The sequence below is a fragment of the Natrix helvetica genome (assembly GCF_964273705.1).
Source record: "Natrix helvetica genome assembly, chromosome: 9".
NCBI classification, from domain to species: domain Eukaryota; kingdom Metazoa; phylum Chordata; class Lepidosauria; order Squamata; family Natricidae; genus Natrix; species Natrix helvetica.
Window position 1 is genome coordinate 2,773,766 of NC_138560.1, and position 21,410 is coordinate 2,795,175.

The 21,410-nt window shown below is 46.1% G+C and overlaps 1 protein-coding gene across 4 annotated transcripts in view; it reads left to right on the plus strand.

The window, feature by feature from the left end:
• Nucleotides 1-3,079: 3,079 nt before the first annotated feature.
• The window catches only part of MEIS3 (Meis homeobox 3), a 37,891-nt gene continuing 19,560 nt past the window's right edge, over nt 3,080-21,410 (plus strand). For 2 of the 4 annotated variants that reach the window (XM_081961602.1, XM_081961601.1), the window contains exons 1-3: nt 3,083-4,406; nt 9,470-9,675; nt 16,845-16,992. In XM_081961602.1, coding sequence (XP_081817728.1) covers nt 4,395-4,406; nt 9,470-9,675; nt 16,845-16,992 — 366 coding nt within the window. In that variant the 5' untranslated portion in view covers nt 3,083-4,394. Of the gene's footprint in view, nt 4,407-9,469; nt 9,676-16,844; nt 16,993-20,894; nt 20,946-21,410 lie in introns of all 4 variants that reach the window. The other 2 variants (XM_081961600.1, XM_081961599.1) reach the window with 2 other exon arrangements.

Consider the following 21,410-nt stretch of genomic DNA (forward strand, 5'->3'; position numbering starts at 1 on the left):
GTGCCGCAATTTATAATCAGTCTGCGCGATTTTTTTACAGCAGCTGAGTATGTGGTCAACAGTTTCATCAACTTATTCATCTTATTCAACAATTATTTTATTCAACAATTCATCAATTATAATTATAATTATGATCATCATCATCTTTTGGAAGTTGCCCCTTTCAGCTTTAGTTTTTCCAAGAAATGATTCCCCCTAAGAGAGACACCTGGCCAGCTTCACATTCAAGATACTGTCAAAAAAGTCAAGATAGTGTCTGCAGTGGGATGATTGACACTTGGACTTTTATGCGCCTGCTTCTGTTGCATCCCTACTCTTCATTTTGTAGCACATCTCTTGCAGAAAATCCCCACAGTGTGTTATGTCCTGGTATGGACTCTTTGCATTTTTGTTTAGTGCAATTCAGTATGCAGCCAGGATGATCAATAACCACCATTGGTGGCTTTTTTCAAGTCATCTTGTTTTAGCCACATAGTTGGGGGAGGACCAGATAACTGGCTGGGTTTACCCAATCCATTTAAGCCATACAACGTGGTTTATGGCTCGCTAATGGCTGCGTTTTCGTACTTCATGAAAAGCAGACCATGATTGGCTTCCTGTAATGTTTTCTCACATCAAGCTGGTTAATTGAATATGGGTCTTCCCCACCCCCTCCCCAACCTCAGACAAATCCTGTCCTGTCCCAATAATTCCAGCAACCTTTTCCTTCCCACTTAGAAAGCAAACTTCTTGGTGGAGAAATCCATGAATAGAATAGAATAGATTGGAATGGAAGGGAGTGGAGTGGAATGGAATAGAAATAGAAATAGAAATAAATAGAAATAGAAATAGAAATGGAAATAAAATAGAATTTAGAATATAAATAGAATAGAATAGAATTTAGAATTTAAATAGAATATAGAGTAGAACAGAACAGAACAAACCAGAAAAGAAAATAATGGAATGGAATGGAATGGAATAGAATAGAATAGAATAGAATAGAATAGAATAGAATAGAATAGAATAGGAAGGGACCTTGGAGGTCTTCTAGTCTAGCCCCCTGCTCAATCAGGAGCCCCTGGCCTATACCATTTCAGACAAGTGACTGTCCAGTCTCTTCTTAAAAACCTCCAGTGATGAAGCACCAGGATTTCTGGTGGCAAGCTGTTCTACTGCTTAATTGTCCTCAATGTTAGGAAGTTTCTGCTTCATTCCAGGTTGCTTCTCTCTTTGGTTAGTTTCCATCCATTGCTTCTCATCCTGCCCTCTGGTGCTTTGGATAATAATTTGACCCATTCTTCTTTGTGGCAGCCCCTCAATTCCTGGAATTCTGCTATCATGTCCCTCCAAGTCCTTCTTTTCTTTAGACTAGCCAAACTCAAATCCTGCAGGAATCCTCCTTCCTAGGCTTCAGTCTCCAGGCCTTTGACTTGGGCTAATCCTTTGAATGAAAGCTTTCTCTGGGTCAAGTCATTCTGCCTTTGAACCCGGCAAGCCCATCCTAACTCTCTCCCATGGCTGGGAGTAGGGGGTGGGACATGCCAACACATCTAGAGGTATGCATTTGTCACCTTCCTCGCTGCCACCACCACCAGCAACACCATTTCTGTAGCTCTTGGATCCCAGAGGTAGAAGCCTCAAAGGAAGATGCCTCCCCCACCAAGGTCTGTTGAGATGACCCCTCCTCTGTCTGTCCCCATCTCTCCCTTCCTCCTTTTCTTAAGCTACCTTGAGCATTGATAGAAAAGTATATTGGTAGGGTTGAAATATGGTTCAGCCTCGGGGCTCCCCAAGCTTGGTGACGTCATCAGTGCTAGAAGGGTTTGGGGTTTATGGGAGGAGGAGGAAGAGGAGGAGGAGGAGGAGGAGGAGGAGGAGGAGGAGGAGGAGGAGGAGGAGGAGGAGGAGGAGGAAGACTATAGGGTCCTGGGAACTTGGTTGTTTTTCTTGCAGACATCTCCTTACCCAGTTGGGCAACAGCATCAGTGCTAGAAGGCAGGGAGGTTTGCAGGGAGGAGGAGGAGGAGGAAGAGGAGGAGGGGGAAAGAAGAAGAAGAAGACTATAGGGTCCCGGGTTGTTTTCTTGCAGACATTTCATTACCCAGCTAGGTAACATAATAAATGCTAGAGGGAGTGGGGTTTACAAGGAGGAGGAGGAGGAGGAGGAGGAAGAAGAAGACTGGAGGGTCCTTGGAGTTTGGTTGTTTTCTTACAAGCATTTCATGACCCAACTAGGGAACATCATCAGCGCTAGAAGGGAGTGCGGGTTGTGGAATGAAGGAGAAAAAGAAGATGAGGAGGAGGAGGAAGAGGAGGAGAAGGAGGCTGTGGGGGTCCTACGTCTGAGCTCGGCGATTTTCTGGCAGGCGTTTCATGACCCAGCTGGGGAACTCCATCAGGTGCCTTGAGCGTGTTGGGGAAGGGACGCCTCTGAGCCGGTCCTAACCTCCCATCCCAAACAGGTGCCTGGATGGAGAAGAGGAGGAGGAGGGAGGGGGGAGGGCCTGGGGGGTGTTCATCCGAGGCCGCCCCTTCTCCTGGCGGCAAACCCGAGCCAGGGGGGGGTCTGGGCCGCTTCCCGACGGAGCCGCGAGCCGGGAAGAGAACGAGTTAAAAGCGAAAGGCCCTTCGACTTCCGGATGTCTTCGGAGCTGCGGGGAGAGAAAACGCGCATCTTTCTCCGCCGGCCTCTCCTCCTTCCAGCCAGGCGACGCGGGAGGGGCGAGGGGGGGGGGCTGGGGTGGGTGGGGGGCGTCGAGGGGAGGGAAAAGGAGAGCAAGCAGCGGCGGCCTTGAGGGGGGGGGAGAGGAAGGCAAGCCGCCCCTTTGATCCTCCCCCACATCTTCCTCCTACCAGCCCCCCCCCCCAAGCCAAAGTCTCAAGTCACGGGGAGGGTTGGGGGGGGCAACTTGCTCGTTCATTTCCTCCTCTTTCTTTGCCCCAACCATTCATCCCCCCCGCCCCAAATAGATCCACTGCTGCTTTAAGGGGAGGAGTGCTGGGGGGGGGGGAAGTGGCAACCCCCGGCTAGTGTGTGTGTGTGTGTGTGTGTGTGTGTGTGTGTGTTTCTCTTTCTTTCTCTGCCCACCTCCCCCCCCCCCGGGCTCCGCTGATTCCGGTGGTGAGTTTGGGTAGGGGGAGGGTTTTTAGGGAACCTCTGAGCCACCCCTAAACCCCAGACCTACCTTCCTTCTTTCCTTTCCTCCCTTCATTTCCTTCCTTCTCTCCTTCCTTCTCCCCTTCCTTCCTTCTTTCTTTCTCCCTTTCCTTCCTTCATTTCCTTCCTTTCTTCTCCCCTCCGTTCCTTCCTTCGTTTCTTCTCCCCTTCCTTCTTTCATTTTCTTCCTTCCTTCTCCCCTTCGTTCCTTCCTTTTTCTCCCTCCCTCCCTCCCTCCCTCCCTTCCTTCCTTCCTTCCTCCCTCCGGCACCTTCTCTAGCTTTCTCCCTCTATCAACACTCCCACCAACGCTCCCTCCCCATTTCTCCGCCTTTGCATCTTTTGCCCGGATAGGACCGGAGGCGCGTTGAAAAAGGGAAAGGGAGAAAGAGCGACGCGCCGGGCGGGGGCGGGCGGGGGCGGGCGGGGGGAGGAGGAGGGGAGGGGAGGCAGGGCGCCCGGTTGGGAGTTGAGGTCCATTTTTTGAAGCCGAGAACGCGAAGAGAAGGGCGGGAAGATTAGAAAGGAGCGTGGAAAAGCGCCTTTTTCGCCTCTCTCTTTTTGGGGGGAGGGGGCTGTTTTCCTTAACCCCCGTCCCCTTTTCCAATTACCACCCGTGTGTGTGTTTGTGCGTGCGTGCGTGTGTGTGTAGACACACGCAGAAACCACCCCGAGGAGGAGCTCATCAATCATTGGAGGCTGACATTTCTCAGTCCTGGATGGGCAGCCGCGGTGGCAAACGGCAGAAGCCCAGATCTACTTGGGAGAAAGCGAGGGGATCTCTCCCCACCTCGGCCCCTCGATCTTCTGCCCTTTGCCCCGGCAGCCCCCCACTTCCACGCAGACCTCGGACCAAGCCAAGATTTCCTTAAACGCACTTAAAGAGGGAGGGTGAAAAATAAAACCTACATCCCGACAGGACTTCGGAAAGAGGATGGCGCGGTTTTCTTCGTCTTTTTAATTCTGCTTTCTTTAGTAGAGCGATCCGTTAGATCGCTCCCTTCCCTGCGGGGTGGAGAGAGAGAGAGAGAGAGACTCGATCCCAAAGCAAAACTCTTGGCCAAAGACTTTCCGGCTCCCAGCTCTTCTTCCCTCCCGGCGGCATTGGATTTGATGGGGCGGCAGCAAGGGGTCGAGATGAAGCTTCGGTTTGGGGGAGAGAAGTGACGCCTTTCCTGGCTCCCCCCGAACCCCGCTTCTCCGGGGGGGAGACGCCAGGAGGACGAGAAACGCTGGAGAAAAAACTCGGGAGCGTCTCATGGCCCAAAGGGTAAGTCGGGAGCCTCCCAGCCGCTTCCCCGACTTTTCAGCAGACTGGTTTTTTTAAAAAGGAATATTTAAAATAATAATAATCTAATAAACAGGCCCTGAGTGAAAGGTCGGGCTATAATTTTAAAGTTAGATCTTCCGGATTGGAGGGTTTTTTTGGGGGGGGGGGTAGGGATAGAGAGTGGTGTGTGTGTGGTGTGTGAAAGGTTAGGTAGGATCTTGAAAAACTTTAAGATGCGCTTAAATGGCTTTCTCTGAGATTCGCGCTCCGTTTGTGTAAATCGCTGGTGTTTTGTTGTAGTTTTACGCCCAACTTCTTACTTCCTCAATTGCTTTGCTGGTTTGTTTGTTGGGACACCCTGGTTGGTGGACTGGGAAGTCTCGGAACAAATTTGGGACTGTAGTGGTGGAAGGAAGGGAGAAAGAGGAGGGATAACTAGAAGATGATAGATAGATGATAGATAGATAGATGATAGATAGATAGATAGATAGATAGATAGATAGATAGATAGATAGATAGATGAGAGAGAGAGAGAGAGAGAGAGAGAGAGAGAGAGAGAGAGAAGGATATGTAGAGAGAGAGAAAAAGATAAATAGAGAGAGGATGAATGAATGGATGGATAGATAGGGATAGAAAGAGAGAGAGAGAGATGGAGAGAGAGAGAGAAAGAGAGAGAGAGGATGGATGGATGGATGGATAGGGATAGATAGGGATAGATAGATAGATAGATAGATAGATAGATAGATAGATAGAAAGAAAGAAAGAAAGAAAGAAAGAAAGAAAGAAAGAAAGAAAGAAAGAAAAAGGATAGGTAGATAAATAGATGATGGAGAGTGAGAGAAAGAGAGAGACATACAGATAGATATACATGTATAGACAGACGAACAGACAGAAAGATAAAGAGATATAGATAGCTACAGAGAGAGGGAGAGAAGGATAGGTAAATAGATGATAAATAGATACCGTAGGTGATAGATAGATAGGTAGGTAGGTAGGTAGGTAGGTAGAGATTATAGATATACAGAGAAACAGATGTACAGACAGAGAGATACATACATACATAGATAGATAGATAGATAGATAGATAGATAGATAGATAGATAGATAGATAGATAGAGACAGAGACAGACAGACAGACAGAGAGACATTTTTTTCTTTTTTCTTTTAAAAAGTCATTTCTCTCTTTCAAATGAACGCAGCCCTTGTCACTTCCCGAGCAAACTGGAGGCCCCAACTTCTCTTCCCCCTGCATTTAATTTTGTGAGTCGAGAGCTTCCCCCCCCGCAAAAAGCGTTGGGGGGGGGGAGGCTGGCGGAGCGGAGGGTGGAAGAGAAGAAAGAAAACCCCTCCAAAAACCCCAAATACCGACTGAGTGCCGCGCTGGGGTTGGTCTCCATAGCAAACTCTGCCCAAGAAGAGAAATGCAGAAGGGGAAGAAGAATTGAAAAAGCCAAGGAGGAGGAGGAGGAGAAAGAGCTTGACTTTCTCTGCGGCCCCCCTGGCCCCTTTGAAGTCCGGCTGCTCATTTGAAAGCTTCGTTCGGCGGGGAGAGGTTGGGGAACCCTTTGGGGCGCCTTTGGAAAGTTTTTCCCACCCCCTCCCTCTCCTGATCCCCTCCGGGGAGCAGCAGGAAAGAGTCAGGAGTTAATGTCTCTGCAGTTTGGGCTTGCAAGAAATTCAGGTCTATACCCTGGGAGCCTAAATCTCTCCAGCCACTGTTTCTTTCAAACTGGGGGAGAGAGAGGGTGGGGTGCTGATATCCCCAGGTCTGGAATCTCAACTATATTTATAATATAGATTTACGTGTAGAGTTGTATTTGGGGGCAGGTATAATTCCAGACAGCAGAGGGGGGGGGGGGGGGAGAGACCCGGTATTTTCTGCTAAGTATTGAGGGTATTATTATTTCCTTGGTATTTAATGACTATTTCATTCAAACAAAATGTAGCTTACATTTTCTTTCTTTCTTTCTTTCTTTCTTTCTTTCTTTCTTTCTTTCTTTCTTTCTTTCTTTCTTTCTTTCTGCTTTTTCTTTCTCCTATCCTTCTTTTTTCTTTCTTTCTTTCTTCCTTCTCTTTCTCCTACTTCCTTCCTTCCTTCCTTCCTTCCTTCCTTCTGTTTCTCCTATCTCTTTCTTTCTTCTCTTCCTTCCTTCCTTTCTTTCTCTCACTCTTCCTTCCTTCCTTCTTTCTATCTCCCCTCTCTCTTTCTTTCCTTCTCTCTCCAAAACTGTCTGCAACAGTATTTATTATTATATCCAGTTCTTTTCCGTCTAACTTTCCAAGATCTAGAAATCAATTGCTTCTGGTTTTTTCTTTTTAAAGGAAAGCAGGGAAGGGAAACATCCAAGTCAGTTACAATTTATTAATCCCAAAATCAGTAGGATCAATACTTTCCAAAGCACGGTCTGAATTATGATTTCCCTTTAATGTCTTTTTGTGAACATATAATGTTTGTTCGCCTGTGTATGTATGTATTCAGGCTTCCAAAACTCTTCCCCTCGGAGTATTTTCTTTTTCTTTTTAAATGTATTCTGAAAAGTCAGCGGAGTCTTTGCGGGACTGAGTGAAAGGGAAGAAAAGAGAGGGAGGGAAAGGTTAAACGGATCGGCTCCTCTTGGCTCGTAGCTGAGCTGCAAGAGATGATTTAAATAAGAATAGCTGTTTGGCAGGCTGGAAGAAACCCCCGCACTTCTCCCCCCCCTCACACACACACAGAGGGAGGGGAAGTTTTTCTCCGTTTTGCTTTTTTCTTTAAAAAATGATTGTAAAGTTTAAAGTGCAATGCAGGATTTAAACTCATTTATAAAGACGGTGACCTTCTAGAAAGAAAGAAAGAAAGAAAGAAAGAAAGAAAGAAAGAAAGAAAGAAAGAAAGAAAGAAAGAAAGAAAGAAAGAAAGAAAGAAAAGAAAAGAGGGAGGGGGAGAAAGACAGAAAGAAAGAAAAAGAAAGAAAGAAAAAGAAAGAAAGAAAAAGGAGGAAGGGAGAAAGGAAGGAAGGAAGGAAGGAAGGAAGACTCAGCACCATAAAAGGGTTGTGTGAATTGTATGAAGACAGAAAAGGAAGAGAGGGAGGAAGGGAGGAAGGAAAATTAGTGCATGTTGATTTCATTTGGGGACAGCAATTAGCAAAAAAGTGGGCTAGGTCAGACTGAAAAAAATTGGGAAAAATTGATTGAACATGAAAAAGATCAGGTTTGGTTTTTATTCTTCTTTTTCAATGCCCAATTGCAGAGGCGGAAATATAGAGGGTACATTTTCTGTGACAAAATCCCATTAATAAATAAATATACAAAGAATAAGATGTAAGCAGGAGTGGAGGAGCATCTACGCAGATCTGAATTCTGTCTCAAAAGTTTTGTTTCTTTCAAGGAAAAAAAGTGTCTCTATTTTTAAAAAAGGAAGGAAGGAAGGAAAGGGAGAAAAGGAGAGATGGAAAGGGAGAGAAGGAAGAAAAGAAGGAAAGGGAGAGAAGGAAGGGAGAAAAAGAAAGAAAGAAGGAAGGAAGGAAGGAAGGAAAGAAAGAAAGAAAGAAAGAAAGAAAGAAAGAAAGTTTCTCAAACAGCCACCTAGGCGCTACTGCTTCCGTTCTAGGAGCCAACCTGGGAGACGTAATTCAGTGAGAATAATGCATTTTTTTACGTGTGGAGATGTGCATTTAGTCAAAGCGAGGTTTGTGTGTGTGTGTGTGTGCCACATTTGTGGGTAGGGTGAGGTGGAGGATTTCAGTTGAAAAACTGCAAACTGAACGGCGTGGATTTTCCCCGGCAGACCTGCGTGGTGCAAACAGATTGTCTCGTTGAGTTTGGAGTTGAGATAGTTTTTTTTTAAAAAGCATCTCTCTGAATTGCGTGTGTGTGTGTGTGTGTATGTGTTTTGGGGAGTCCCCCAAAATCGAAGGCGCAAGGCCCGGTTGCGCTGCGGTGGGTGACGGGGGGGGGGGGATGAGAGGGGTCCGAAGTGGTGCTTGAACTCAACCAGCCCTCCCCCCACCCGCCGCGTGAAATTGACTTAAGTGGCGAAAGGCGCAAAAGGTGGGCAAGAACCCTGGTCAAAAACCGGGGTGGGGGTGGGGTGGGCGGAAGTTTGGGGTTTGCTTGTGGGTTTGTTCTTTAAAGAGTGAGCCGGCTACCTGAGCCCACAGGCGCAAACACAACCCGCCACCAGCCGCGTTTTAAGGGGTATTCGGGACGGGCGAGGGAATATGAAGGATACGAGGCCGCGTTCAGGGGAGAAGGGGCCCAGTTTTTGGCGTGTGTTGTGTGTGTGTGTTTTGAGGGAAGGGCTTGAATGCCCGTGCAGATTCTCAGCCATCCAGGACAGCGTTGGTTGCCTCAAAGGTGCTTTTTCCAAAGACAACTGGACTATTTATATATATATATAAGGCATAATACAGCCCAGGTTCAAATCCCAGTAAGGGTATGGCTAGCTGATGAGAGCTAATTAGCTCGAAATAGATCTATACTAGTCTCCCTTTATTTATTTATCAGTACAAATACAACACACACACACACATATGCATTCCTTGGGAAACGCTTCGCTACTCGTGATGAAGAGGCCTCTTCTTCTTCTTCTTCTTCTTCTTCTTCTTCTTCTTCTTCTTCTTCTTCTTCTTCTTCTTCTTCTTCTTCTTCTTCTTCTTCTTCTTCTTCCTCCTCCTCCTCCTCCAGGGGAAAAGAAAACACATTTCTCTTTGGAATTTGCCTTTGGAAAAAGCGCCTTGGAGGAATAAGGACTGGTTTGGCGCCATTCCTCTCGCCTCTGTCCCCTTCTGCCCCCTCCCCAAATACTTCACCCCATCTTGGGAACAACAACCCTACGGAGATGCCTGCTTTGAAAGCCCCCACCAGTTTCTGTTTGAGCGAAAATGTCTTAGTTAGGTCAGCCTGGATCGGGGCCAGCAATTTCCTAGTTGTAGGGCGGGGGATGATGGGGGGTGGGCGAGGAAAAGGGGGCTGCTCTGCTTAAATCGGGAGTCTGAAACTTTCTTTTTTTCCCCTTCTTTTTCTTTTCTTTCTTTCTCTCTCTTATCCCCCCCCCTCCCCGATCTGCGTCTGCCACATAGTACGATGACTTGGTACATTACGCCGGAATGGACGGAGGGGTCTCTCTGCCGGCCTTCGGAGACCCTCACTCGGGCAGGGGTCTGCAACACCACGCTTTGAACCAGGGAGGCCCCTATGGATCGGCGGGGGTTAACCACCGGCCGGGGATGCCTCCGGGACTGGGCTCCAACGACGCCTTGAAGAGGGAGAAGGACGAAATTTACGGGTGAGTTTGGCTGACGGTGGCGGGGGGGGGGGGTCCTCTTGGCAGCGCGAAGGGGGTCTCTTCCCTCCTCCTTCCCTCCCCCTTTTGGGCCGTCCGGACCAGACCTTCCTTCCCACTTCTCCTCCCGAAAGAAACAGATGGCGGCGACCTGCTAACTCGCGACGCACGTCGGAACCCCTCTTCCCGCAAAGCGGCCTTAAAACACGGGTGTCCAGGGAGTTGAAGGCGCCCAGGGCTGGGGAGGGGAGTGTTTATGAAGAATCCCCTTCCCCCCAAAAAATCGTGTCTGGTCTCAAGGAGTCAAGAAAGACCGAATAGCTCGGCTTGGCCAAATGAAATCCAAGGACAGGTTCGATTCGGCTGGACCGCTGGATTAACTCTTCCAGTAGATCGAAGGCGGATTTCCCTCCTGGTCTCTTCTCTCTCTCTCTCTCTCTCTCTCTCTCTCTCTCTCTCTCCTCTCTCTCTCTCTCTCTCTCTCTCTCTCTCTCTCTCTCTCTCTCTCTCCCTCCCTCCCTCCCTCCCTCCCTCCCTCCCTCCCTCCCTCCCTCCCTCTCTCTCTCTCTCTCTCTCTCTCTCTCTCTCTCTCTCTCTCTCTCCCTCTCCAAGAGAGATCTGACCGGCCGCCTTATTTGCCCAGGAACGAGGGCGGCTCGCGTTTTGCTTTCCGCGACCGACTCGATCCACCCTTCAGTCGGGAAAGCAGCAGATCCATTCCTGCTTTTAAGCTCGTCTTCCCAAACGCCAGATCCTTGGTTTTTAGCTAGGCCGAATTGCTCTCCCCGACCTCGACCTCCGATCCTCTTCTTTCGGTTGGGGGATCCACTTCTACCGGATCTCCTTTCCTCTGGGATCTTTTTTTTAGCCTTAACTTTCGGAAGATTCTTCCAACTTAGGTCGCTTAACTAATTGAAGAATCTTCTACTGAAGCTGGGAAATCGGAAGGATCTTTTCTCACCTTGTTGCTAAGAAATTTTGCTAGTGGGGGATCTGACTTCTTTTCGGGTTGGAGGAAGATCCAAGAATCCACTACCCCAAAGATTTAGAGATTTATCCCTTGCTCAGAAATGGATTTTTCTCTCTCTCTTTCTTCCTCCTGAGTATCTTTTTTGCCTAGAATCCCCTTCTTAAGATGGCCTGCTTGCCTTGGGTGGGTGGATCTCATGTCCGGGGGTGGGGGAATCAAGTACCAGCACCTTTTCTAGTGAAGCCCAGTGGTATTTCCTTCTCTTGACACCCTCCAGTTGGTGTGTGGATGCCTTGCCCAGGGCATGGTGAGAGCTGGGCCAGTTTTATCCTTAGTGGGGGAAATACAGCCCCACCCGTTAATTGACCATTTAGAAGCAGTGTTTCTCAACCTTGGCAGCTTGAAGTTGGGTGGACTTCAATTCCCAGAATTCCCCAGCCAGCATAGCTGCCTCTAGGGCCAAATCCTTGCAAAGGTCTAATTTGTACAACTGGAGTAATGTTTCAGAAGGAACGAGGATCTGGATGTAGTATCATCTGGACATAGTATTCATTTTCCACCCAGAGTTGCTTCAAACTGAATGTGTGGCAAATAAATTTAATAGATAGATAGATAGATGGATGAGAGACATAGATAGATAGATAGATAGATAGATGATAGATAGATAGATAGATAGATAGATAGATGATAGGTAGGTAGGTAGGTAGGTAGGTAGGTACTGTAGGTAGGCAGGCAGATGGATGAGAGACATAGATAGATAGATGATGATAGATAGATGGATAGATGATAGATAGATAGATAGATAGATAGATAGATAGATAGATGATAGATAGATGATAGATAGATGATAGATAGATAGATAGATAGATAGATAGATGATAGATAGATAGATAGATAGATAGATAGATAGATAGATAGATAGATAGATAGATAGATAGATGATAGATAGATAGATAGATAGATGATAGATAGATGATAGATAGATAGATAGATAGATAGATAGATAGATAGATAGATCAGATCGATAGAAAGAAGGATGGATGGTGGATGATAGACACAGATAGAGAGAGAGTGAGACAGGCAGACAGTCAGAGAGAAAGAGAGAGAGACAGACAGACAGATAGATGGATGATAGACACAGATAGTGAGAGAGAAACAGGCAGACAGGCAGATAGATGATACAGAGAGAGAGAGAGAGAGAGAGGCAGGTAGGCAGGCAGGCAGATAGATGGATGATAGATAGACACACACACAGAGAAAGAGAGAGAGAGAGAGAGAGAGACAGACAATAGATAAATACAACATGCCTTTAGTCAGGCTTTAGCAGCCTATACAGGAGGATAAGCGACTTTGGGCAACAGATTGAAAGAGCAGCACAATTAGGGCTTGATGGAGCTTCCCATTTCAGGGGCAATCTACCTCACACCACAGAAGATCAGGAGGGGGAGAGCCATTGCCCCCCCCCTGAACCTCCCATGCGATAGACTGGGTTGCTTCACAGGGGAAGCAAAATTCGGTCGATGCTCCTTAATCCATCCGCCCCAACTGGTAGGAATTTCTAAGACAGAAGTAAGGGGAGGGGATGATAAACTACTTGCTCCCTGCTCAGCCGAGGGGTTACTTTTCCCCCTCCCTCCTTCGTTTAATTAATGTGATTTATCATTCCGAGTTTTTGCATTTAGATGGTTCCACAAACAACAATTTGATTTCTTCCTGTATTGTTTGAGGTGGAAACTTTCAAGGGGGGGGAGGAGGGTGAATTTGGAAATGTTAAATCACTGTGGCAGGAGTGAAGCCTTTGTGTGTGTATGTGTGTGTTGTGTTTGTGTGTGTTTGTGCAGACTTTTGTCAGACCAAAGAACAGATCTGAATCTCAGCTTCTCCAAGGTCATCCCTGCAAGGAGTCGGACACAGTTTCCTTCTTATTGAATATATGAGTAAAAGAATTCCATTTATCACCCTGCGATAAGATTTAAAGCCCAATAAGGAAACTCAGAGAGTTTTTCATTTTGTGGCAGAGGGAATGAAGCATAAAAGGCTTGGGGAATCACTTAAATGGGGTGTCCTGAGTCCATCCAATCGGCGTGTTTTCATTCTGGCCAGGCAATGTTGCAAGCCCACAAAGAGAAGCTGGGAAATTGCCCAGATAGTCTGCTACCAGATCTGGAGGCTCCACTTCTCGGTTGGTATTAATTACTGCTGTTGTGGCTTTTTTCCACGGTTTTGCCCAAATGCAGCCTTTGGCAATTCTGAAATAACGAAGAATAGAACAGAATAGAGAATATATAGAATAAAATAGAATAGAATAGAGAATAGAATAGAAAATAGAGAATAGAATAGAACAGAATAGAATAGATAGATAGAGGATAGGTAGGTAGGTAGGTACTGTAGGTAGGCAGGCAGGCAGGCAGGCAGGCAGGCAGGCAGGCAGATAGATAGATAGATAGATAGATAGATAGATAGATAGATAGATAGATAGATAGATAGATGATAGATAGATAGATAGATAGATAGATAGATGATAGATAGATAGATAGATAGATAGATAGATAGATAGATGATAGATAGATAGATAGATGATAGATAGATAGATAGATAGATAGATAGATAGATAGATAGATAGATAGATAGATAGATAGAGGATAGGTAGGTAGGTAGGTAGGTAGGTACTGTAGGTAGGCAGGCAGATGGATGAGGGTTAGGGTTGACCCCTGTCCTAGTTTCTCAACCCGATTATTCTTGAGTTGGCACTCTTAGATGCCTGCACTGTTGGCATTTCTTTTTCTCTGCTCACGCATGGTAAATATTTGCGCTGCTGGATCTGCATATTATGGCTTTCTAATTACAAGTTCTTTTTAAAAAAAAAAAAGCTTAAAAGGTGGACGATGTAGAAAATTGAATTCTGGAGTTGCAGAAGGGAGCTCAGCTTCCCTTTCCGATCACTTCCTTTCTGTAGGGTTAGGAACTGAGACTAGAACAAAGAAAGCTGGAAGGGACGCTGGAGGTCTTTTAGTCCAACCCGCTGCTCAGGCAGGAAACACTTCTATCATTTCAGACAATCACTTCTTAAAAACCTCCAGTGCTGAATGTCCATGGAGATTTTCAGTCGTCCAGGTAATGGTTGTCCCCCAAGGTGGGGACAAAGTCCAGTTGTCTTTTGAAAAAGAACCTTTGGGACTCCAGTGTTGGAGTACTAATGGGTGGAAACTAATCAAGGAGAGAAGCAACTTAGAACTGAGGAGAAACTTCCTGACAGTCAGAACAATTAATCAGTGGAACAGAAGTTGCCTCCAGAAGTTGTGAATGCCCCAACACTGGAAGTCTTTAAGAAGATGTTGGGTAGCCATTTGTCTGGAATGGTATAGGGTTTCCTGCCTAGGCAGGGGGTTGGACTAGAAGGCCTCCAAGGTCCCTTCCAACTCTACTATTGTATTGTATTGTATTGTACCCACAACTTCTGGGTGGCAAGTCGTTCCACTGATGAATTATTCTCGCTGTCAGGAAATTCCTCCTTAATTCCAGGTTGCTTCTCTCCTTCATAAGTTTCCATCCGTTGCTTCTTGTCCTGCCTTCTGAGGCTTTGGAGAATAACTTGACTCCCTCTTCTTTGTGGCAGCCCCTCAAAATACTGGAATCCTGCTCTCACCCCAACCCTGGTCCTAGGCTAGACATCCCCAATTCCTGCAACTGAGAAAATTGGGTGCCGAAATCAAAACTGCCCATCCTAAAAGGCAGTCTAAGAAAACAGCAAAAGAGACAAGTTGATTACTTAAAGGGACATTTCCCACCCCTTTTTTTATTGACAGCTTTAAAGAGCTTCAAAACCGTTTTCAAGTGGCCCTTGAGACTGAAAGACCCTAAAGAAGATTGACAGATTTCTTTCCATCTTCCACTTGCATCTTAGAGACTGCAGTAGCAAGCTGTGGCTTTGATTTGCCATTTTCCTCCCCGTAAATTGTTGGATCATTGCAAGATTAATACACACACACAGACACACACATAGAGAGACAGACATACACACACACACACATCCTTGTTTTGTTTCTCCTACGAAATCAAAATGTTCTATAGAGCCACTCACTTAACGGTTACTCCGTGCCGGGCCTCTGTTGCAAATATTTGTGTAACATGTGGTGCGTGAACTTGTATAATGTCTCGTTGGGAACATGCTGCCTCTCCTTTAGCTGTCCATCCAAATTCAGCTGGAAAAGAAGAGGGGGGGGGGAAGGAGGAAAGGAATGGAGGGGTGGACTTTACGGGTTGGACACCCACCACAACATAAATCAGGGCAAGGAGAAAGCCGGCGTGCCCCCCCCCCCCCCCCCCCCGCCAGCAAGCCCAGCCTTTAAAATAACTTTAACCCTAGGCAGACCCAAAAGTTTCTTGGAATCTTTTCCTGGGGGAAAAAAAAATTCAGCATTCATTCTTTTCTTGCAAAGTTACAGATCCTTGCCTCGTTTCCGATGTAGAGAGAAATGGAAGAATGAATGGTATTTTTTTTTTTAAAAAAAAAAAAGGTTGCAAGGGAAAGGCTAAAATAAGTTTTTGTTTTTTGGGGGAAATAAGGAGGAATTTCCTGACCGTAAGAATGATTAAGCAATGGAACAGCTTGCCTCCTGGAGGTGTGAGTGCTCCCATTGCTGGAGGATTTCAAGAAAAGATTAGTCAACCCTTTGTCCCATAACGTTTGCTGTTTTGGGCAACGGGCTGGACTAGAAGACCTCTAAGGTCCCTTCAGTTTTAGGATTCTATGATTTTGTTCCCCGCCCCATTATGTTTCTTTTGGGGGGCAGGAAGCCTTGCTCTGATGTGTAGGTGGAAGTTCTGCAGCAGTAGTGAGATTCAAATATTTTTTACTACTGGTTCTGTGGGCGTGGCTTGGTGGGCGTGGCAGGGGAAGGATACTGCAAAATCCCCATTCTGGGACTCGGGAGGCAGAGAAGAGAGGGGGGTGGGGCCAGCCAGAGGTGGCATTTGCCGGTTCTCCGAACTACTCAAAATTTCCAGCCAGCTGGCTGGAGAATTCTGGGAGTTGAAGTCCACAAGTCTTAAAGTTCCCAAGTTTGAAGACCTTTGGCCTATAGCGTCCGGTTTAATTCCTGGAGCCTACCTTTTTGAAATGGGGGGGGGGGAGAAGAGAGGTTTTTAAGAGAAGCAGGCAGAGGGGGGGGGCTTTGAAGTCTTACTGAATTATGGGGGGGGGGACTTCCTTTCAATGGCAGCCGTAGGAGGCCTGTGGAGATGGCAAAAGTTGGGACTTTAGTGTCCTTCTGTTTCCTGGATTGCAAAATATGTTCCCTTCTCATGAAAAAAGTCTTGAAAAATTCAAGATTTCTTTGTGGGAGATATTGGTGCTCTCTGAGCCTGATGGTTTCTTTGCAGATGTTTTGTGACCCAACTAGGGAACATCATCAATGCTCGAAGGAAGGGGGGGGTTCCTTTCTGTTTATGAACCTCACTCCCTTCTAGCACTGATGATGTTACTTGGTTGGGTCAAGAAACACTTGCAAGAAAACAACTGAGCTGAGAGGAAACTAAGGATCCCACAGAACTCCTCCTCCTCCTCCTCTTCTTCTCCTCCCTCCTCCTCCTCTTCTTCTCCTCCCTCCTCCTCTTCTTCTTCTCCACCCTCCTCCTCCTCTTCTTCTCCTCCCTCCTCCTTCTCCTCCTCTTCTTTTTCTCCCCCCTCCTCCTCCTCCTCTTCTTCTCCTCCCTCCTCCTCTTCTTCTTCTCCACCCTCCTCCTCTTCTTCTCCTCCCTCCTCCTTCTCCTCCTCTTCTTTTTCTCCCCCCTCCTCCTCCTCCTCTTCTTCTTCTCCACCCTCCTCCTCCTCTTCTTCTCCTCCCTCCTCCTCTTCTTCTTCTCCTCCCTCCTCCTCCTCTTCTTCTCCTCCCTCCTCCTTCTCCTCCTCTTCTTTTTCTCCCCCCCTCCTCCTCCTCTTCTTCTTCTCCCTCCTCCTCCTCCTCTTCCAACTCCACTCCCAGTAGCACTGCTGATGTTCCCAAGTAGGGTCATGAAATGTCTGGAAGAAAACCCCCAAACTCAGAGAGCACTCACAACCCTGAGCTACCAATATTTTCTTCTGTGGGTAAAGATTTGAGTTTCTTCCCACCAAGAGCTAGGATGAACCAAGGTTTCAACTCTTGCAGCTGGTTCACCCAACACTGCTCCTTCATCTTCTTCTTCCTCTTCCTCTTCTTAGGCACCCCTTGTTCCCTCTGCTGGCCCTGGTCTTTGAGAAATGTGAGCTGGCCACCTGCTCTCCCCGCGACACGTCTGGTTCTTACCCGGGAGGAGATGTCTGCTCATCGGATTCCTTCAACGAGGACATCACTGTCTTCGCCAAACAGGTTGGTTTCTGGAGAAGGGATGGCATCACAGAGAGAGAGAGGGAGATGAATGGGTCTTGGCAGTAAAAGATAATAATAAAATATACCTATAAATACATTTCCTACTTTAATAGCCTCAAAGAATATTTCTTAGCCCACTGGTGAGCTGTAAATTATTTGTGGCCCACTTGGCTTTTTTTAAAAACAGCTCTTCATTGGAAGAGTTCTAAACTCATGGCAGGTGACCACGTGATGGACTCTTTATAAGCCTGCATTAAATTGAAAGTCTTGGAATAAAATCCGAAAGACACATTTCATATTTGGATAAAGATCTGTGGTACAAAGAAGTGGTGAGCTGTAATGTATTTCAGAAGATAAGGAATTCAGATGCGATGATAGATAAATAGATAGATAGGATGAGAGGGAGAGGGAGAATGATAGAAAGGTAGAAGATATATAGAGATGATAGATGGAATAAAAGATTAGATAGATAGATGATAGATAGATAGATAGATAGATAGATAGATAGATAGATAGATGATAGACAGACAGACAGACAAATACATAGAATGATAGATAGATATAGAGATGATAGATAAACAGATAGAATGATAGATATAGAGATGATAGATGATAGAGATAGATAGATAATAGAGATAAATACATATAGAGATAGATAGATGATAGATAGCTATAGAGATGATAGATAGATATAGAGATGATAGATAGATGTAGAGATGATAAATATATAGAGATGATACATAGATAGGTAGATAGGTAGGTAGGTAGGTAGGTAGATACAGGTAAACAGAGAGAGAGTAATGACAGGTAGATCATCCATCTCCTTAAAACAGCAATTATTAGAAAGTCCTCATTAACCAAATATTAACCTTTTCAATATATGGACACTCCATTTGTTGAACAGTGTCAAACATTGGCAGCAAAAAGCTATGGGAAGCTTATCCCACCAGGAGGCAGGGATAGATTGCCCCCAACCCCATGGAGATAGAGGGTCAGTGGTCGCCTTCTCACACCTCCCATCCACTTCAATCTGTGGATTCAGGAAAATTTCGCTGAAATCAGGAAGCGTTTTTCTTTCCCATCTTGATTCCGATCATAAAAATTATGACGTGGCCATTGCTGGAGACCTCAATTTGTCAGGTTCCTTGGTGGGAGATTGGGAGGGGCTGCAGTCAAAAAATGCAAGTTACCAACCAACCTTCATTTATTACATGAAAATACCCAATATGGGTAGTCCTCCAGTTACAACCACTGCTCAGTGCAAAATTTCTGTTGCTCAGTGAGACATTTGTTAAGCGGGGTTGTCCCCCTTTTTATGACCTTGCTTGTCGCCGTTAAGTGACTCACTTCGAAGAATCAAAATATACTCCTTCATTCATTGCCCCCCCACCCCCCCAAAAAAGTGAATCACTGCCGTTGTTAAGTGAGGAACAGGGTTGTTAAGTGAAGCAGGCTTCCCCATCGACGTTGCCAATCAGAAGCTCACCCAAGTTGATCACATGACTCCAGGACTCTGCAACCGCCATAAATATAAGTCTGTGGCCAAGTGTCCGAATTTTGATCATGTGACTGCAGCAAGGGTGAGTTCTTGCAGTTACTACTGCCGGTTCTCTCGTGGGTGCACGGCGCATGCGTTTCCAATCCCTAGTGCCGCGTAACGGTGTGAGCTCCCGTGACTTGTCCCAGCTTCTGCCAACCTAGGAGTTCGAAAGCACCTAAATAACTGCAAGTAGAAAAAGAGGGACCACCTTTGGTGAGAAGGGAACAGCGTTCCGTGCGCCTTTGGTGTTGAGTCATGCTGGCTACATGACCACGGAGACGTCTTCGGACAGCGCTGGCTCTTCGGCTTTGAAACGGAGATGAGCTCTGCCCCCTAGAGTCGGGAACGAATAGCACATATGCGTGAGGTGAACCTTTGCCTTTAAAGACAAGGCATTCTTGAGCATGTCCTTTCTGCAGAAGAGGAAAATCAAAGTGGTGATAAGAGAGAAGGAATCTCAGCTCTGGCTAAGTAGGAGTGCTAGGGACAGTTTGGGGGAAGAGAGAAAATGGCTTCCCACCCACCTCCTTGATGTGAGAATATAGGTATTTTCTCGTCTCACATCAGTTCAGAAGCCCCTGTGTTAGTTCTAGCTGAGAAACCATCATTCAAACCTAAATTATATATGTGGTTTGACCTTGACGTCTTGAGGTCTTGTATGGAAAGGAAGAAAATAATCGTACCCATACTTCCCCTCTCGGCTTGATATTCAGGCCAAAAGAATGAAATTCTGCTCCCCCTTCCTGAGTGAAATACTGAAGGCACCCATTGACCTGAGACAGTGTTTGATTAAAAATCCACATTTAGGATGATTCATTGGCTTGCTAACCCCGATCCATCCATCAAACGTTTCAAAGCCGAATTCTCCCTCACTTACCCAGGCTGAGTTTGGCTTTAGCAAAAAAAAAAAAATCAGTTTCTGTGCCTGGAACAAGGCAAAGGGCATTCGTAGGTTAGAAGATGGAATAATGATAATTTTACCCTTATGTTCTTTAGATTGGAAAATGGGGTTTAAGGGGAGGGGGGAAAGAGGATCGAGAGCTTTCTGAAAAAGTGGGGGGAAACAACTAAATCCTTCCCTGCGAGGATTTGAAACCTAAGTTTAAATGTAGTGTCACAAGATGCTTTAAAAATGCCCTACGCAAAAAAAAGTGAGCGATGGAAACGCAGCATCCTTGCTTGGGCGTGGGTGTGGGTTGGAAGGCTAAACGGGGCCCCCCGTTGCTTTTCAATTCTCCCAAGTCCTTTAAAAAGAAAAAAGAGGATTTGAAGCTCCTGTTTTACAAACGGTTTTGTCCTTGAGGGAGAATCTGGCTTTCTTTCTTTTTTGCAATTGACCGGACTCGGTTTTTATTTTTTTATTTTTTTACAGACAAAGCCAATTCAAAGACGGAGATTTAGCCTCTTGGCCTCCTTGGGTGCTTTTTTAAAAAATTAAAAAAAATATAGAAATAAACCTTATAGATTAGGGGTCCCCAAACCATGGATGCAGCCCACTACGGGGCCGGGGCCCATTCAGAACTGGGCCACGGAAGTGACAGGTAAAAAGGCCCGCAGCTCCATTTGCACAAGGGACAGGTGCACCAGCTCATGCAAACGGAGCTGTGTGTGTTTGTGTGTGTGTGTGTGTGTGTATGCTCACCCACCATGCGCATGGCTCCATCCTCTCTTCCCACCCCTACCCCCACCAGTTCACGGAGCTGGAAAGCTTAGAGACCTCCTGTTAGAGGCCAGTGTGTTTCTCAATTTGGACAACTTTAAGATGGATGGATTTCAATTCCCAGAATTCCCCATCCGGCTGGGGAATTCTGAGAGTTGAAGTCCACCCACCTTAAAGTCGTCCAAGTTAAGAAAAACTGGACAAGAGATGCTTTTGGGGGGGTTGATACCCTCCCTTCGGTCGGAAGCATCCAAGAATCCCTGGATGGATAAGATTCCCCACCGCAGGGATTTGATCAGATGGAGAGAAAACTGACTCGAAGAGGATGTGTGTGTGTGTGTGTGTGTGCGTGCGTGAGCAAACTTGGAGGAAGTTTAGCAAAGGCAGTGGAGAAAAAGACAACTTCGGAAAGTAAAATGCACAGATTTTTTCCCCCAGCTGGAATTCTGCAAGGAGGGAAAATGTCACTTCGTTCGCCATTTGTTTTGTGGGTTGTTGTTGTTGTTATTATTATTATCCTAGGAAATGAGAGAAACAGATTTTATTTCGGGTTTCCCCCCCTTTTTTTCTTTCTTTCCAACAATGCACGGCTTAGATTTCCCTCTGTGGTGTTTTCCCCTTACTAACTCTCCTTCTCTTTTCTTCTCTTTCTCCGTCCCTGCTCCTGCCTTCCCCATGTCTCTCTCTCTCTTTTTTTTTTAGGTTAGGACAGAAAAACCTTTATTTTCTTCCAATCCTGAACTGGATAATTTGGTAAGGATGCTACTTGTTTGCTTTTTAAAACAAAAAACAAAGAAGTGATTCCCCCACCCCCTCGCGAAGTGTTATTCTTCGTCCAACTTTGTTTTTGTTCTCTCTTTATTTCTCTTTTCCCTCGTAATGATCCCCCTTTTCATTTCTCTGTCCGGGTGAATCGGTCCCTCCTCTTTATAAATCCATCTATCCATCCATCCATCTGGGCTGGGGAATTCTGGGAGTTGAAGTCCACCCATCTTCACATTTGTCAAGGCGGAGAATCACTACCTAGAAGAGTTTCCAAAACATCTGGATCCAGGATTCCTGTTTGCCTAGAGAAGCTTAAAATGACCAATTAAAGAGAAGGACTAGGGGTGACGTGATAGCAGTCTTCCAATATTTGAGGGGCTGCCCAAAGAAGAGGGGGGTCAACCTACTCTCGAAAGCCCCTGAAAGCAGGACAAGAAGCAATGGGTGGAAACT